The sequence below is a fragment of the Impatiens glandulifera genome, chromosome 1 (genome assembly GCF_907164915.1).
Source record: "Impatiens glandulifera chromosome 1, dImpGla2.1, whole genome shotgun sequence".
Lineage (NCBI taxonomy): Eukaryota > Viridiplantae > Streptophyta > Magnoliopsida > Ericales > Balsaminaceae > Impatiens > Impatiens glandulifera.
The window spans coordinates 160,771,691-160,783,823 of NC_061862.1; the positions used below are offsets into that span (position 1 = coordinate 160,771,691).

Here is a 12,133-nt window from a genome sequence, read left to right on the forward strand (position 1 = left end):
GTTATGATACGAGTTTATATAACACATAGTCCCTCAAAACTCTAATAGATTGTGAACATTAAGATTGACAAGTTCACGAGGAAAAATAATTTTAGTTTATGATAGATCAAGATGCGGACTCTACTGAAATAACAAGATTTATGGCGACGCAATTATATTGTGTCTTGCGGATGATGACATCATTGAGGTCTCATAGGAGAAAAATGTCGTTGAGTTATGATTGAAGTTTGAGAAGCTCTACATCACGAAGTCGCTCACCAACAATATATTTGTTCTGGTCTCCTTAATAATGTTTTCTCATCTAATTGGATGTAGTCAAGTTTTATATTGGTGAAACACGTTATCATTCGCAATCTGTTTTAACAAAAAAAAAAAATGAATACGAGTAGTTTGGTTTATGCATATCTAAGCAAATCTTTATGCCTTGGCATAATTCCAAGTAGATTCTCTTATGTTGCTGGACAAGCCACATGCACTTGGTTGGTCTTCTTTAGCACAAGCTCTTGTGAGTAAACAAATTAAACCAAAAAGAACCATGTGAGAAGATAGTTATTTGATAGTTAAACCAAGTCTTAATTGACAAGATATGCCAAGAGCTTTATGAGTTAAATTAACATAGTGATGTCTTTAATTGGATTCACATTAAAAACAAATTATTTGAATTGAGAAATTATAACGTTTGAGACTTGTTACGAATAATTAAAACATAATTAAACAAAATACTATGCATTGTTGTATTTCAAGATTGTGAAGTGAGAAATTAATTAAAGGTTGGACAGGAAACCTAAATTTGAAGAATATGTTTTAGTCTTGCAAAGATGGAATAAAATCAAACGGTACTCATTGGCTGGCTCTCAAGGCTTGGAAATCCCAACACCCCAATATTTCCTTTTGTTACTAAATGAAGAATTGAAGTAAAGTAAATTTATGCAGCAAATTGTGAAGGAAAGAAAAAAAAAGGAAGAAGAATTGAGAATATATAACAAGTGAATAAAGAACCAATTGCTTTTAACCTCATGAAATGATTCTCAATTCCACTCCTTTCTTTATTATTGACAAAACATTATTCTACTCATACTCATCTTTTGAATATTATCAAAACTTAATTAATTTAAACATCTTTACAATCCTTCATTTTTAATTATACTTTAATTGATCTTATATTCGCGATATGTAAAGATATTGTTATTGAAGTCATATTCGAATACATAAGTTGTAGTTTGACTTTATTGTTCATTTCATTTGCATGCATGTAATGTTCATTTCATTTGCATGTTTAATATATGTTATTGAGACTATAACGACAAATTCCTTTGTCGTATGGGCTGCAATATGGAACTCAATATATAATTCTTTCAAATCCGTCTTTTTGGATGAAGTTGTCATCAATGGAAGGTTGAAATATCTTTAGAAAAAGTATATTAGTTATATGTGAGATTTCATCAATGTTGTTCAGAGATTTTAATCTCATTTTAATATTTTGTTCGTTATTATGTATATAGTCATCACATTAAAAATATATAAAAAAACACTTCTTATTGTTTTTACATTAAATAACTAATTTTAAGAAATATCAATAAATTAGGGTCGAATTTATATTAGGGCTCATGTGAGTTCAGATCATCACGGAAAACTAATAATAATAATTTTTATAATTTTTTTAGGGTTTTGTTTTACGTAGAAGTGTGACATGCCCCTAATTTTTTCAATTTAATTCATTGCTTTTTATTTTATTTTTATAAAAAAACAAAACCACTTTAATCCAATTGTTTGGTCCATAATTTTTTTTATTTTATAATCTTACTCTAATTTTTGTGTAAGCTTATCCTAATTCTAATTCTTACATCCATTTCTTTAATGGAAACAATAAATGATATGAATTCATAGAATTACATAATACTCATGGTCAAATTAGGGTCATATTATTCATTTGAACAAAAAATATGTGTTACCCATTTGAAATTGATGGGCATATTCAATTCATAATAGCCAACCCTTCTTCTTTTGACTCTTAAGGCCCACCATAATATGTTGTGTTGTCGTCTCAACTACCAAACAACATTGAAAAAATAAATAAAGAAAGAATTTCTTTATGTTTTAATAAAAACATTTCTTTTCCAAACTTTATACCAATATTTCATTAAAAATTACCACTTTTGATATAATGTTGACTCAAGTTATAAGGTTCGACCTTCCAAACGGCCGGTTCTCTTTTTCCTTTTTCTCCAACCTTGCCTAACTAAATGTCGGCAACGGTCATTATTATTCGCAATTAATAGAAAAGATTTGTTACGTTTTAATAAGTGATACTTCTATTCATTACCAATTTTCTTTTTTCTTTTGATAAATATAGTAAGCTAATTCATTCTTCAAAATCTTATTATTATTGGTATGAATTATCTCTACAAGATTTTTGAAAATAGTAAGTTATGACGGTGAAATGTCAGTTTAGTTTTTGCATAATTGAAAAAAGAAATAAAAATGAATTATCTCATATTTAATAAATAAATAAACTATTTAAAAATATGATCACTCGTGCTTACACTTGGAAAAGTGACATATTAAAATAATAACATACGCGTTAATTAGACTCCTTATTATTGTATTTATTTATTCCCTTAAATTTCGAAAAGATTTTACTGATTCTGAAAGTTTACTTTTTTTTTTCACTGAAATTAAGGAATGTTAAAAAATATAGTGATTATAGCTTATCCAATCACTTTCGGTTTCAGTTAGTTTGACTGAATTTTAAATTATTATTATTTTGTTTAATTATATAAAAGAAATATTCAAATTACTTTTTAGATTATGTTTCTAAATATAATATAATATTTTATCATTTATTATAAAAAAGTATATATATTTTATTACTTAAATTCCATATTCAAATGTGATTTTCAATTCATTTAATATATTAACTTTATTTGAATCTTAATTTATATCATTTTATATATACATATATATATAATTATAATTTTAGTAAAAAATCATTATGAACAAATGCATATCAAAACAGTTGTTTCAGTCAAATAGAATAATGTAATAAAAAATAAGATGAATATAGTAATAAATCAAATATGGATTGGGAACCATGTATTATCTTCCTTTTTTTTGTTTTAATTTTTCTTTGCATTTAATTCTTGGTCAAATTGTCAAGATTAAGCCTCTTTAATGCATGTCAATTCATATTTCATACATCTTTTCCCAAACTTAACTATTTGATCTTCTCATAATTAAAATTATACAAAAAGATAATATGTAATCAAAACCCTCAATTCCGTTGTTTAAGATAACAAGTTAACCGAGCTTGAGATAATTAAAGATAATTTTTTTTTTGTAACATGACACCAAAGTTATGACCCCGAGTTTCAACTCTAAACGCTTTCGGATAAAATCGAATTCGTAAACTTTAGTCTCTTAAGCCACAAAACTTAATCTTATATAACTTTAACAGTAAGAAACTCCAAATTGTGAAGTTTAAAAGAAGTGTTCTACATTCTAATTGACTTTCCATACTCTATAACCCAAGTTTAAAAAAGATGTCCGAAATCTCAGCCAGCTCGCCTAATTTGACAATTCCGCCCATTTTTCTTAATAAATTTGTTAAAAAAATTAAAAAAAAAAAAATGAAAAGTGGGGATTGAAATGGAGGAAAAAAGAATAGGCACGTGATAGTCACGTGAGAAATATGAAAGAAGAAGAATAATGAATGCTATTTAAACAGAAGCTATCACCTTCATTGGAACTCAAAAAATACAAACTGCTTCCATAACTGAAACTTCCGCTACAAAAGCTCACCCATTCGCCTTCAATTTCTCATTCATATAGAAAGAGAAACAAGAGAGAGAAACAGAAAACCAGAGAAAAAATGGGTCTAGGGTCAAACAGGGTCGAGCATTTCGTCGTGAAAACGAACGACGAAGAAGACTTTACCACCGTCACCATTTCCAAGCCAGAAGCAGCAGCAACTGCATCATCTCCTCTTGAACTACACAAAGTATGTATTCCTCCTCACAAAACAACTCTTCAAAAACTCAAACAAAGAACATCCGAGATCTTCTTCCCCGACGATCCTCTTCACCAGTTCAAAAATCAATCTTGTTTTCGAAAACTCATTCTGGGTCTTCAATATTTCTTCCCTGTTTTCGAATGGGGTCCTAATTATACCCTTTCCCTTCTCAAATCAGATGTCATTTCCGGTCTCACCATTGCTAGTCTTGCTATTCCTCAAGGAATAAGTTATGCTAAGCTTGCTAATCTCCCACCTATTATAGGTTTATATTCAAGCTTTGTTCCTCCTCTTTTGTATGCCATACTTGGTAGCTCTAGACATCTTGCTGTTGGACCCGTTTCCATTGCTTCTCTTGTAATGGGTACCATGCTTAGCGAAACTGTTTCTTATTCTCAAGATCCCACTCTTTATCTTCAACTGGCCTTCACATCCACCTTCTTCGCTGGAGTTTTCCAGGCTTCATTGGGATTCTTAAGGCTGGGATTCATTATTGATTTTCTATCAAAGGCAACTCTTTTAGGGTTCATGGCTGGAGCAGCAGTCATTGTTTCATTGCAGCAACTCAAAGGTTTACTTGGGATTGTTCATTTCACTACCAAGATGCAGATTGTCCCTGTCTTATTCTCTGTTTTTCAGAACAAAGACGAGGTAACTAACTACATAATCTGGATTTCAAATATGAAATCCAAGCTCCATTTGTTGATCTGATTTATCATTCTTTTTTGCAGTGGTCTTGGCAGGCAATTGTAATGGGTATTAGCTTTCTTCTGTTTCTGTTAGCAACTAGGAAGATTGTAAGTATAGCAGGCAATTGTAATGAGTTTTTGAATTTGATTTTCGGGTGGGTTTCTCATGATTTTGATCTTTCGAACAGGGAATGAATAACCCGAGGCTGTTCTGGATTTCTGCGGCTGCGCCATTGACATCGGTGATTCTCTCCACCGTCATCGTCTTTCTCCTCCGACACAAGGCTCACGGGATTGCCATAGTATGTATAGAGAAAAAGAGAGTTTTTCTTTGTAAGATTTTTTGCGAGACTCTAACTTAGGTGTTGTTGATTTGAATGTTCACAGATTGGACACTTACCGAGAGGTCTCAATCCACCTTCATCAAACATGCTCAACTTCCATGGTCACTACCTTTTGGTCGCCTTGAATACGGGCATAGTCACAGGAATTCTATCTCTCACAGAGGGAATTGCTGTGGGAAGAACATTTGCTGCTTTACAGAACTATCAAGTGGATGGAAACAAAGAGATGATGGCTATTGGAATAATGAATATGGCCGGTTCTTGCTCATCTTGCTATGTCACAACAGGCTCGTTTTCGAGATCTGCTGTGAATTACAACGCGGGGGCAAAAACAGTAGTTTCAAACGTAATCATGGCTGCAACTGTACTCATCACTCTTCTGTTCCTCATGCCTCTCTTTCATTACACACCAAATCTCATCCTGGCAGCCATTATTATAACGGCAGTTATTGGATTAATTGATTATCAAGGCGCCATTAAGCTATGGAAGGTTGACAAGCTCGATTTCATGGCCTGCATGTGTTCGTTTTTTGGAGTTCTTTTCATATCAGTCCCCACAGGACTTGCCATTGCAGTAAGTTTCTGTGATCCCATTTTAATATAACATAACATTACAAAAGAAAAGAAAGAAAAATCTCATCTTTTGTGATATTTCAGGTGGGTGTTTCAGTTTTCAAGATCCTACTGCATGTGACAAGACCAAACACTTTGGTTTTAGGAAACATCCATGGAACGCAAATCTATCAAGGCATTTGTCAATACAGAGAAGCTTCTCGAGTCCCCTCATTCCTTATCCTAGCAATTCAGTCTCCTATATACTTTGCGAATTCCACTTACATACTCGAAAGGTTAGTTTAGTTTCACATAATCTTAGCAACACAGTTCATTCATTGGCATAAACATCATCTCTCTGTTGCAACTGCAGAGTCCTGAGATTTGTTCGCGAAGAAGAAGAGCGCATAGAAGCAAATAATGGGAACATGCTGAAATGCGTTATTCTTGACATGACTGGTAAGCCAGTAACTATTTATGACATCAAACAGAACAAATTCAAATTGTTTTACACCTTAAAAAGAAAAAAACACTACTAACAAATAGATACTTCTTTTCCAACAATCAGCTGTCACAGCAATAGACACGAGTGGCATATACACAATAAGCGAACTGAAAAAGATGCTTGAGAAAAGATCATTGCAGGTAAAGAACGAAGCAAAAGCAAATTACTGTATCAAATTGACTTCTTCTTTCTTTCAGTATTGGTAGAGAGAATTTTGACATATTCTTTGTCTCCCATATGATTGATTATATGCAGTTTGTGCTGGCAAACCCAGTTGGAACCGTAGTGGAAAAGCTAAACCATTCAAATGTGTTGGAATCTTTCGGATTGAATGGAGTATATGTAACAGTGGGTGAAGCTGTGGCTGACATATCATCAGCATGGAAGGCTCAGCCATGAGATACTAAAGAAAGAAAGAAGATCAGATCTATCTTTTACTTCCCAGTTCCCACTACGGGTTGAGACTAGTAGTTATAAGGAGAGAAATTTGGATTTTTTTTTTCCTTTCATGTTATATATATGTCCAAAGTGGGTAAAATTCATCCAATCCACTTAAACAACGGATAATCTTATTTTGGCAAATATAAGCAAAACTTCTTCCCAAAGAAGTGTTTGAAATTTTCTGAAAATTTTCCTTTTATACTACAAAACATATATGATGACTTCTGCTCTTACAATATTTGTATGATAATTAAACCATACTTATGAACTACAACAAAGAGGATAAACTAACTGTCTTTCAAAAAAATAACACATTTTCATACTCTCTATTTTCACGATCTTCATCTCTAAGAGTTCCTCCAAAAGAAAGCTGCAGACTTTGTCAAGCAACTGCACAAGAACAGAAGCATAGATCAATAAAATGGTCTTAAAGAAGTGGATACAAATGCAATTGAGAAGGCTTGCTTACTAGAACGGTATCTTGCTATAGGTATATCTCTCATTTCACGTCTTATGCACAAGTATTCACCTAACAAAGCCATGGCTGCAATTCCAGATCCATTAACGACCCACCATGTTATTGACGAAGGCCACCCTCCGTAAACTATGCAGATGAATAGATGAATAATATATATGGTTGCTGAGAAATCTAAACATTTCTTCGCCCTCTCAACCAAATACAACATATAAACAGCTCTGCAAGTAAACACACAGTTAAATAACCTAATGATCAAGTATTTAAGAACAGCACAACAGCCAATACAGATTTCTTACCCAAGAATAGAACTGAATACAAATGAAGCAATCACACACCAGCCAGTAACTGTAGATGTAGTAACAGTAGCATAATCAAAGAAATACACAAGACTCATTCGAGATACGCGTGTTCCAACAAGAATTGAAGTAAATCCTCCTAGTGTTACATAGTACAGAGATTGAAGACAAACAATCTGGGCAACGATTAGCCATGGATCCCATACAATTGCACCATAGAACATGACTTTAAACGACTACCCACTTCTTCTCAGAAGATACAGAATATAACCCAATTTCAAAATCGAGAACGAAGAGCAATGTATCGAACCCCAATTCCTTGCAGACTGAAGCGAATCTAAGGGTAACGAAATGAAATCTGTAAAGAGCGAGCATTTGTTATTGAATTTGCATTTGAAAAGAGACAATGAGGTTGGAGCAAGAAAGAATAACCTGAGATCAAGATCGAGAATTACAAAAGAGAGAGGCAGTGGGGTTTCTCCTTCTTCGGATCATTCGGATGCATCTCTTCTTTCAGTGATTCTCCCCATCGCGATTTTGGTTCTTGGTTCTTACTTAATAATTAAATTAATGTTTTTATCATTTTAATTTTAATAACAATACAATTTCTTTCATCATACATATTGAAAACAAAAGCTTAGTATGAATGATTTGGTCCGCAACTTCTTTTCTAAAATGTTTTTTAAAAAAATCTGAATTTTTATTTAAATGTACAAGAAAAATGATCGAAAATTGAACTGAATTCGTTTGATCCTCCAATTATGACCACCGTTTCATCTCGGAGCGCTTTCAGATGAAATTAAATCCCCGTAACATTTTTATCTTTTAAACCGACTCTTACCACCCAGTACTATCTTAGTGGGTTAAGAGTATAAAAATACAAAATAAAATATACGTAAGTTCATTGACACTTTTTGAAATCATTGAACCGAATTCAACGATTCATTCATTTTCAGTTTAGTTGCGATTGAACCGTTCAATCCAATCATAAAAATTATAAATTATTTAGTTACAAACCATTATTACTTAAAACGCCTTAAGTTGAAATGACTGTCATATATATATATATATTCAAAACAAAACAAAAACCAATATTTGTATATTTCTTAACCCATCAATCTCATTATAAAAAAATATACATAATTTAGTTACAACTTAGATTCAATATTAACTTCTCTTAATAGTTAATTTTTCAACCATTACACACTTCAACTTATAGATATCTTACCTTGGGATAATAATCACTTTTATTAATTGAAGTATCATAGTAGGTAGTACCAGAAAAGATAGGATTCATTGTTTTCTCTTACAGAATAAGCAAAACAGTCATATTTAAAAATAAAATACAAAAATTACTGATAGGGAATCATTTCAGGTCATCATCCTACCAGATTGGATCACCTGTGATCATAATCTCCCTGTGCCCTCTCACAAGGAGTAAACATGTAAAATTTATAAAAAAAATTTACACCCCTCCCTAGAAGGCCAAAGTTATGGTCGCAGGTGATTCAATTTGTGATTGTATACACTTCAACTTAAGACATTCATAATCATCACATACACTTCAACTTATATCAAAAGACATTCATAATCATCACATACACTTTAACTTATATCAACATCAACAGCATAAATCGAGCCAACTATTTCTTACTCTTTTATCCAGAAATGACTGTTTTCCAAGATCACATTGAAAAATCACAATCCTTTCATTCTCATTGATAAAAGTAATTTAAGAGAGGCAATCAACCATCAATTCATAGTATGATCACCTCTTAAAACCTAGCTTGTTTTGACAATGTGATCACCTTTCAAAACCAAAGCTTAAAACACATTGAAAGAAGAACATGGTAAAGATGAATGACAACTCTCTCCTTATCAAACAATACACTCCTCATCAATGGAAGGAGGGGTCTATATGTCAAAACTCCACTTCCTTATATTACATACAAATTCTTCACAATATGCAGAAAGAATACTTGGCAAAAAAGAAGCCGAAATCTTATGAATCATCAGTTGGAACATTTACCTTTCTCCTCCTAGTAGTCTTCTTTACCTGAACTCCCCCATTGTCATCCGACGAATTCCCAAGGCTTCTCAAACGCAAAATCTCACCTTTCGCAGACGCCAATTCCTCTTCAAGTTTCTTCGACCTGTTCTCCAAATTCTCCTTTTCCGATCCCAGCCTAATCACAACACTATGAGCATCTTCAATATTCTCTTGCGCTTCGTTATACACCTTCCTCTGTTCCTCCAGGGACTTATACAGCGTTTCCTTCTCAATCTCGAGCCTCGACAAGTGAATATTCGCCATCTCTAGATCTTTCGAAAGCATCATTGCCTTCCCGTTCATCTCATCAAGAGACCTCGTAGCTTCCTCCAAATCTGCTTCGAGAAGCCTTCTCGATTCCCTGTCTTCCGTAAACTGATTCTCCAACGCCCGTTTCTCTTTACTCAAGGACTCGACTGCGCTCCTTTCTTCTTTTAGCTCGTTCGATGTTTTCTCTATTTTCTTATACACGTCCACTAGTTCCTTCTGTAGGCTATCCCGGTCTTCAACCGAGGATTCGAGTTGATCTGACTTCGTCTTAATATCGTCTTGCGTTTTCTTAAGAGCCTCATTGGCCGATTCGAGCTCAGCCGATAAAACTTCCAACCTTTGTTTGGCCGATTCGAGATTCCTTTCTAGAACATTCTTGGATTCGGAAAACTCGACTCGAACCTTAGACAGCTCCGCCTCAAGATCAGAGCGAAGCTTTTCGGACAGGCGGAGTTCATTCGTCGCATCGGAAACCTCCCTTCTCGAATTCTCGAGAATTCCTTCAGTGATTTCAAGCTCGCGTTTCAAATTCTTTACATTTTTCATCTCGAAATCCAGCATTTCTCTCAGCCCGGCTATTTCTCGCTTCAAACTGGCCATTTCGGCTTCGTTTTGCATCACTTGGTTCGAAATGAGATTCACATCTTTCTTAAGCGTCTCGATTTCGATATCTTTCTCTGCTAACAGTTTGGCGTCTGCAGCAGCTTTCTCGATGGAAGATGACTCAAGGATATTGTATTGCTTCTGAATGGAATCGAGTCTCTCGATAGCATTTTCTCGTTCGACAAGTAAGGAATGGATTTGAGAATTCAAACTCTCATTTGCAGTGTTCTTCAGCTCGATTTCTCTTTCACTTCTCGCGAGTTCGTCCTGTAATCTTCTGGATTCCGAATTCAACTCGGCTAGTTCGGATTTGATGCGTTGGTTCGTCAAATTCGATTCCTTAAGTTCCGATTCTGTTGCTGCGAGCACAGAGGTGAGAGTTTGAAGAGTGGTTGCTTTCTCTTTACTGTCAGAATTGAGAAGTGCAACCTTTTCTTCTAAAGATTCGACTAATTTACCCATTTCTTTTGTTTTCTCTTCAAGAAATTTCTTTTCTTCCCTGTTGTTCTCCAAATTGATTTGAATGCTATCTATTTGAGCATTGAGATTTTCAACCAAGCTTTTCCTCTTTTGCAGCTCTTCTTCGAGAAGAATCGTAGTATTCTCTAACACTTTCACCTTATCTGTGAAGAACAGGTTCTCTTCCATTGCCAATTTAGCCTGTTTGTTTCTTTCTTCTCTCTCAGTTTGAAGCTTCGACTCAAAGTTCTTCTTCAGAGTAACAATCGATTCCTGTTTCTCATTCAACTCCGTTTTCATCTGCGAATTAGAACACATATAGTGATTCAGAGAAATGGGATTTCATATCAGAATCAATTCCGAGAATAAGAATTTCAATTTACAGATTCAACAGTTGCTTCAATTGCACTAGTTTCATTTCTGGCAGTTGCATAGAGTGCACCAAGAACTCCTGAACCAATTATTCCAATTCCATTCAGAAATGAAACAAATCCATTTGGTGATGAAACACCCTGTTCAAAAATGATTCGAAAAACATCAGAATTAAAAACCCATTCATTCAATCAACAAATTAATCCATTTTCATACCTGGGTTATTTGCTTTTCTGCAGCTTCACCCGTTTTCGCCTCTTCTGAAACACATACCCATTTTTTAGGGCAAATTAATCGACATAATGTTTTTTAAACAACAACCCATTTCATCAAATCAATCAATTTACACACAGAGAGTAGGTCTAAATCTGAAAACAAGAAAGATAAACCATTTCTTTGCTAACCTGCTAGAATGTTTTCAGAAGCTTTAGCCTTGAATTGCAAGAATGGAAGAATTGAAATACCCATAAGCAAGATAGCTTTTCTTTTACTGATTCCATCATCTTTAAGGTCACGACGCTGCAGACAAGTGATCTCGGTTAGCTTCTTTCTTCTTTGTCCTCCATTTTTGGGGAAAGAAGTCGAGATAATGGAACGGGATGAATAAAGAGACGACGATGAGAAGGTATATGGACAGTGGGGAGGCTGCAGAAGATAACAGCTCCCCATTAAGCGATCCTTGATTTCGAAATGAGGGTCAGAACAAACTGGATCTATCTATCTCTCTTTCTCACTCGCTATCTGTATATCAAATATCATGAGATTCTTGGTTCTTCAATTTAGGCTATGTTCTCGTGTTCTAATGGCTTCCATTGAATTGACCAATATACCCTCGTGTAATATATGTTTAATTGTTTAATTTATGGGCAGTATTGGAAAGCAAGAGGGGAGAATAAGAATGAAAAAAATACAAATTTAAAGATGTATTGTTTTATCTTTCATATCCAAAACATGCGCTTCTTGCATTGCCATGTCATGCTACTAACTTATTTGAACATTTTAAATTTATCTTTTGAGCATGTATAAATTAACAAGATAGGGGGAAAGACCCCAAACAAAATATTT

The 12,133-nt window shown here is 33.9% G+C and overlaps 3 protein-coding genes across 5 annotated transcripts; 1 reads left to right on the forward strand and 2 right to left on the reverse strand.

Moving 5' to 3' along the window:
• The first annotated feature begins 3,775 nt into the window (after positions 1-3,775).
• Positions 3,776-6,839, forward strand: LOC124920500 (probable sulfate transporter 3.4). The gene is made up of 8 exons (XM_047460998.1): positions 3,776-4,660; positions 4,741-4,806; positions 4,887-5,000; positions 5,086-5,616; positions 5,700-5,890; positions 5,968-6,053; positions 6,163-6,239; positions 6,355-6,839. Exons 1-8 carry the CDS (start codon positions 3,869-3,871, stop codon positions 6,496-6,498), a joined length of 2,001 nt encoding a protein of 666 aa, XP_047316954.1. The 5' UTR covers positions 3,776-3,868; the 3' UTR covers positions 6,499-6,839.
• On the reverse strand, positions 6,640-7,893 carry LOC124920499 (protein SYS1 homolog). 2 transcript variants are annotated; one of them, XM_047460997.1, is made up of 4 exons: positions 7,770-7,893; positions 7,315-7,672; positions 7,010-7,236; positions 6,640-6,930 (listed from the first exon to the last, which is right to left on the reverse strand). In XM_047460997.1, the coding sequence occupies exons 2-4, from the start codon at positions 7,536-7,538 to the stop codon at positions 6,923-6,925; spliced, it is 459 nt and encodes a 152-aa protein (XP_047316953.1). In that variant the 5' UTR covers positions 7,539-7,672; positions 7,770-7,893; the 3' UTR covers positions 6,640-6,922. The 2 variants fall into 2 exon arrangements, with proteins under 2 accessions (XP_047316953.1, XP_047316951.1); XM_047460995.1 differs by having other exon boundaries at positions 7,747-7,887.
• Positions 7,894-9,161: 1,268 nt separating this feature from the next.
• On the reverse strand, positions 9,162-11,838 carry LOC124920501 (MAR-binding filament-like protein 1-1). Of its 2 annotated transcripts, none has more exons than XM_047461000.1 (4): positions 11,473-11,838; positions 11,285-11,325; positions 11,080-11,208; positions 9,162-10,996 (listed from the first exon to the last, which is right to left on the reverse strand). In XM_047461000.1, the coding sequence occupies exons 1-4, from the start codon at positions 11,735-11,737 to the stop codon at positions 9,317-9,319; spliced, it is 2,115 nt and encodes a 704-aa protein (XP_047316956.1). In that variant the 5' UTR covers positions 11,738-11,838; the 3' UTR covers positions 9,162-9,316. The 2 variants fall into 2 exon arrangements, with proteins under 2 accessions (XP_047316956.1, XP_047316955.1); XM_047460999.1 differs by having other exon boundaries at positions 11,285-11,328.
• Between the last annotated feature and the right edge of the window lie 295 nt (positions 11,839-12,133).

Excerpts from the sequence above, each read along its gene's own strand:
- LOC124920500 (XM_047460998.1), top strand. The coding sequence starts at position 3,869 with ATGGGTCTAGGGTCAAACAGGGTCGAGCATTTCGTCGTGAAAACGAAC. Across the intron at positions 5,001-5,085 it reads AGGCTCACGGGATTGCCATA|ATTGGACACTTACCGAGAGG; the intron begins GTATGTATAGAG and ends GAATGTTCACAG. Across the intron at positions 6,054-6,162 it reads CGTTATTCTTGACATGACTG|CTGTCACAGCAATAGACACG; the intron begins GTAAGCCAGTAA and ends TCCAACAATCAG.
- LOC124920499 (XM_047460997.1), bottom strand. The coding sequence starts at position 7,538 with ATGTTCTATGGTGCAATTGTATGGGATCCATGGCTAATCGTTGCCCAG. Across the intron at positions 7,237-7,314 it reads GTATTCAGTTCTATTCTTGG|AGCTGTTTATATGTTGTATT; the intron begins GTAAGAAATCTG and ends GTTTACTTGCAG.
- LOC124920501 (XM_047460999.1), bottom strand. The coding sequence starts at position 11,737 with ATGGGGAGCTGTTATCTTCTGCAGCCTCCCCACTGTCCATATACCTTC. Across the intron at positions 11,209-11,284 it reads CAGAAAAGCAAATAACCCAG|GGTGTTTCATCACCAAATGG; the intron begins GTATGAAAATGG and ends ATTTTTGAACAG. Across the intron at positions 10,997-11,079 it reads TTGAAGCAACTGTTGAATCT|ATGAAAACGGAGTTGAATGA; the intron begins GTAAATTGAAAT and ends TCTAATTCGCAG.